The sequence below is a fragment of the Bison bison genome, unplaced genomic scaffold (assembly GCF_000754665.1).
Source record: "Bison bison bison isolate TAMUID 2011002044 unplaced genomic scaffold, Bison_UMD1.0 scf7180017864472, whole genome shotgun sequence".
Lineage (NCBI taxonomy): Eukaryota > Metazoa > Chordata > Mammalia > Artiodactyla > Bovidae > Bison > Bison bison.
Genome location: NW_011495033.1, coordinates 6,323,475 through 6,328,928, shown reverse-complemented (window position 1 = coordinate 6,328,928; position 5,454 = coordinate 6,323,475). Strand labels below are relative to the sequence as shown.

Here is a 5,454-nt window from a genome sequence, read left to right as displayed (position 1 = left end):
AATTCTTCGGTGCTCAGCCTTCTTCACAGTCCAACTCTCACATCCATACATGACCACTGGAAAAACCATAGCCTTGACTAGACGGACCTTTGTTGGCAAAGTAATATCTCTGCTTTTTAATATGCTATCTAGGTTGGTCATAACTTTCCTTCCAAGGAGTAAGCATCTTTTAATTCCATGGCTTACAAATGTCCTAAAACTTCGTACTTTGCCCCAGGCCTCAACACTTCAATGAGAGTGATCTACCTATGCCTTGCTCCTCTATCCTTTCCCAATACTCAATCCAAGAATTTTAAAAGAACCTAGAATTTTCCACCCTCCCAAGTCAGAGGTCTTGAGTCACGTAGACAAATGCAGCAACAATACCCCATGGTTGTATCTCAAGTCAATAAAGTTAAGTCTTAATTCAACAAAATATCTCCTGAGCATCTACCATGGAGAAGGCATGATTGATACATTCCTTCGACAAATACTAGTTAGGTAGCTTCTTTGGGCCAAACTAAGTGTGGAGGTTACAGCAGTGAATAGGACACAGTAATTATCCTCATGAAATTTATCTTTTAAGTAGCAAATGAATGTTAATAAGCAAAATAAACATGAAGAAAGCAGAAAGAGGGTATTTTAGATACGGTGATAAAGGAAGGTCTCTGAGGAAACGAGATGGAAACAAAGACTTGAAATGATGTGAAGAAGAAAAAAGGCTGTGTTAAGATCAGGCTAAGAGTGAGACTGCCAGGTCAGTACAGTGGTTAAGATTTCATGCTTCCACTGCAAGGGGCATAGGTTAGATCCCTGGTCAGGGAACTAAGATCTCACAAGCCATACAACATGGCCAAAAAAAAATTAGATGTATAAAAATGCCCCAAAGTTAGAACAGTTTAAAGCCAGTGTTACAGCTGTAAATAATGTGAAAGAAAGAACAGTATGGCAGGTGAGGCCAGAGGTAGCCGTGGTCAAGGAATAGCCATGAGTTAGGAATGAGAAAGGTGCTGTGACACCACAAGGCATGCAGGTTGCGTCTGAATGAGACTGTATCACAGGAAAGGAGATAGGGCAAACGTCCAAGCGTCCATCGTAAAGACAATCGTCAGAGATGTAACATGTGCAAACACAGCGGGCATCACTGTGGAGTTTAGATCATAGGAACGTCAGCAAGCAAAGATCTCAGAGCAGAGGGCACTGGACACGGAACCACAGAAGGGAAAGGTGCATCATGAAGAGTGTACAGGCCTCGCTCCGCAGACAGTCAAGTGCCCAACAGGCCAGGCACGTGTGGTACACTTCATAGAGTACCAGGAGGTCAGACTGTCCTGCTAAGCTGTACTGTAGAGGAACATAAAATACGAACTCTGCAAGCAATCGAGAGCCACTGAAGGCTCAAGTTCAGGGATGCACAGAGAGGAATAAGATGTTCAGAGGGTTACTGGGTAGGATATCTCTCAAAATGGTGGTACGAGACTTTTGCAGTAGTCTAAGAAATAATTAGAACTCACTGTATGTGAACAATACCTCCAAAAAATAAAAAGAAGAAATAATTAGAACCCAATTAGATGGTAGTTGTACACAGAGAACAAATACAAAAAGGGTGGAGAATAAAGATTGGAGAAAGTTGCATTGACAGAATTTAATAAATGGTTGGATGTTGATGTTGCTATGTTGACTTTGAGGTGCAGACAGAACCATCTGGATGGTTCACAATTTATTCCAAACCAAGCAAATAATCTGTAATCCACAAAAATTACTGAAAGACCTGCTAAGTGGAGTAAGACTCTGGCTGGTTGATAAAAAGCTAAACTACTAATCAATAAAAACAAACAAACAAAAAAGATCAACAGGTCTTACTTAGCACTAATACGACATTGACAACAAAAAGACACAATATGTAAGAGTGTTCCCTTTCACCCTAGGATAAGGAAGAAAAGCCTCTAGTTGACAAGAAAATAATGTACAATGAAGAATAACAATGTACACACACAGTTAAAAGGAGGGCCTAACCAGACATGGAGCTACAAGACAAAGGCCAGTGAATCCCACAAGCCAATTACAGGAGAGCACCAAATTATGATTTGGATAATTTGGATACAGGAGGAGAACCGACCATCAAACAATTGCAGTTCTAGCCACTGAGCCAGCGCAGTTACAGGAAGAGACAAATTCCAAGAGCTCAGTCAAAGAAGCAGCTTGGATAATTAATTTTTTCTGCCTAAAATGTTCCAAGTAACATTTATTAGTCTGTTTCAAGCTAACATTTACTGGTCAGCTCATTCTAAGGCATCCTAATTCAAACAAAAAATGTGGCATCACTTTTTCATGAGCACAAATGCAATTTTTTTTTAAAAGTCAGAGTTACAAAAGAGTAACACCTCTTTAAAACACCACCTTTTCTTTTAAATTGTTCATAAAAATAATTCTAATGCTTTGGTTCAAAAGGCAGCCATCTACATATCTATTTTTGATCTATTATCATGAAACACGGTTCTGCGAAAAACAAATGAACTTGAGGACTTCTCTACAAATAAATTTTCTACAATGAAGTTAGTTTATGGTGTTTAAACTAGGCTTCAAAGAATCATTAAAGAAAGAAACCAGATTTTACAAACGACATGAATTCAAAGTAAGATCCGTCACGCGCTAGGTTTCTGAAGTTCCCCATTGTTTATTCAATATGCCACTAAGCCCCTTCATATCTTTTACACCCACAGGGGCCATGGCAAATAATGAGACATATAACTACCTACCAATGCCTACCCCTGCCTTTATACCACTTGACATTTTATTTATTTGTTCATTATCTGCCTTCCTCATTAAAATATAATCCTCATGAGAGCAGTAACTGTACACTGTTACAAATGAATCCCTAACACCTGTAACAGTGCCTAACACAGCACACATTCAATGACTGCTGAGGAATACAGAAAAGACAACAACTATATTCTTCCTACAAACAGATTCAAGCAACCACCGTACACCCTGCTTCAATCTACCACTTTTTACCGAATGAGTTTTAACTTTGGTAGCATCTCCTTCTCCGGAATTGCAAACGATAATTCTTTGAAAAGAACTGGAAGAGGCTCAGTGATTCCAAAGAGGCACTCTTCAGTACAGCTCAGGGTCTAGTCTGAACTTGTAGAGGACATGGACAGGTATACCAGTCACTTCAGGACACACGAGACAGACAGATGGATGCTCACTCAATAAAGGCATAAATGCATATAAGACACGCCAAGAAGGGATGCCACGAGACTTAATTAGCGCTCACTAGGAGCTCTGTGACACAGAGGTACCACAGACACAGAAAACATTACAAAGGTGTGGCAATACAATACCTCAAAGACAAGAATCAGTTTGTGACCCTGATGTAATGAGGATTCCAGGGACCACTGACAATCTCCACTTACAAAGCAAAGCATGGAATAGACCCAAAGTATCAAATGCCCTGCAACAAAGAGAAACTGACGTGCTAAGTCCTGCGCTATCCTCCCAGCCGTCCCTTACACATTACCACCACAGTGCAGGCAGGCACTTCCTTCACTGAAACAAGACTTCGCTCCAAACAAGACTCTTCTCTTTCGTCCTTCAAGTAGCTTACCTCCTGTCCTGTGGCTGCTTCCATATCAAGAAACAGATCAAGAAGAGATCGGACCAGACGAGCGGCTTTAGCCTTGCTGATGGAATTCAAGAAGGGTCGCACATACTTCAGGAGTCCTCCAAGCTCTGTGGAAGGCAATTGTGACAGGAAAAAGTACCCATCAATATTAGGGACAAAATACCCATTAAAAGACGACCCAAGATAATAAAATCAGTACTTATGTCTGGAAGCAGTCAAAAGGAAACTTAATAGGAATTTAAAGCATTCTCAGCAGGTAATAGAGTAGCAAAAAAGTTAACAGCTTACACCAAATCTGTATTCCATTCCCCACTTGGCCACTGGATTACTGTGAGGATCCTGGGAAATGCTCGAGGCTCTCTATCTCATGAGTACAGCAAAGTACTCACACTCTCAGAAAGCAGTATTCTAGAACAGGAAACATGCCATGCCTCAACCACCTTGGACAAAATCACTTCCCCACAATCAACAAATTTATCAGGTTATAGAGTTAAAAGAAAATTTTTTTTCTAATTTCCAAGACTGTCTAAGTTGGAAATCTCAACAGAGATCTTCACTTTCAGGTTCCTTTTTTCCTCCCTTCCTAAAGTTATGCCCAGTTTAGTCTTTTACAATGTAATTTGCATGGCACTCTTCTAAATCAGTTTTTCACATGAAAGTTAGGGTGTCTGTCCCTTAAAGTTGTACTGTACCCTTTTAAAATTCCTCATTCATCTATAAAACCTAAGTCAAACTATGACAAAAACTATGACAAAAAACGTGACCACGACTGACGCTTCTTCCCCTCTTGTGTGAGAAAAGTGGGTGGCACAGTAATTCTAAGGGGGCACCTTTAGAAACAAGAGGGAAAATGAGACAATATTTCAACTGACCAACTAAGGAAGAACTCCTGGAATGTAGGTTAAAATTACTTTAGTGTCACTGCCTCAAATTGTAGACTCATCCTCCTGAGAATTCGAATTCAGGGCAAGCAAACCTCTCCCTCCAGAGAATGCTAATTAGGGGTCTTGAAATCCTCATCTGCCAGCACAGTCACAGAAACCACTGGGCCGTGTCAGGTATAAAAGGAACTCTATACAGAGCGGGAAAGTTCACCCTTCCCTCCATTCTCCGGTCCTGACTTGGGACTCCCACCGCCTCAGACTCTCCCCCACTCTATCACTCCATTCACCCGCGCCTGCAGCCAGGCCTCGCTCGTGCTGCACCACCACCTGGAATCCACCCCCGTCACCCTGACCTACGTAGAGCTTCGATGCCCTTTCAAGTCGGCTAAAGTCCGACTGAGTCTTCCGTGCCAATGCCAGGCTACACCTGTTTCTCTCCCTCAAATTCCTTGTGCACGTATGCAAACTTCAATTATAGAATCACAGCTTTTTAAAGTAGTCGAGTGCAACGTCCCTTCTGCTACAGCGTTTCCTATTATCCTGGAAGAATTCTGAACAATCTCTAGTGACAGAAATATTCAGAAAGCAGATGATTCCAATCTTGGTCAAACTCAATTGTTCTTTTCTGAAACGTAAGTCTATAGCCTCTTTCCACATGGCTTCAAATATGTGAAGATAACTATCACTTGTATCTCCTTGGGCACAGCAACCCACTCCAGTATTCTTGCCTGAAGAATGCTATGGACGGAGGAGCTTGGTGGGCTACAGTCCATAGCGCCGCAAAGAGTCGGACATGACTGAAGCAACTTAGCACACATGCACGCATCTCCCTAAATTTCCCTTTCTCCAAGCTAGATAGCTTTAGCTATTTCAACTGTTCCTCCAACACCCTGGTTTCTACATTCCTTGTCATCTTAGTTGCCCTCCTCCAAATAAATTCTGGTTTGCAAACATACCACCTGT

The 5,454-nt window shown here is 41.4% G+C and overlaps 1 protein-coding gene across 1 annotated transcript in view; it reads right to left on the bottom strand.

Moving 5' to 3' along the window:
- The window catches only part of PSMD11 (proteasome (prosome, macropain) 26S subunit, non-ATPase, 11), a 29,238-nt gene that overhangs the window by 17,473 nt on the left and 6,311 nt on the right, over nt 1-5,454 (bottom strand). Inside the window, exon 3 of the mRNA XM_010861480.1 lies at nt 3,590-3,714. Within this exon, the coding sequence (XP_010859782.1) occupies nt 3,590-3,714 (125 nt within the window). The remainder of the gene's footprint in view (nt 1-3,589; nt 3,715-5,454) is intronic.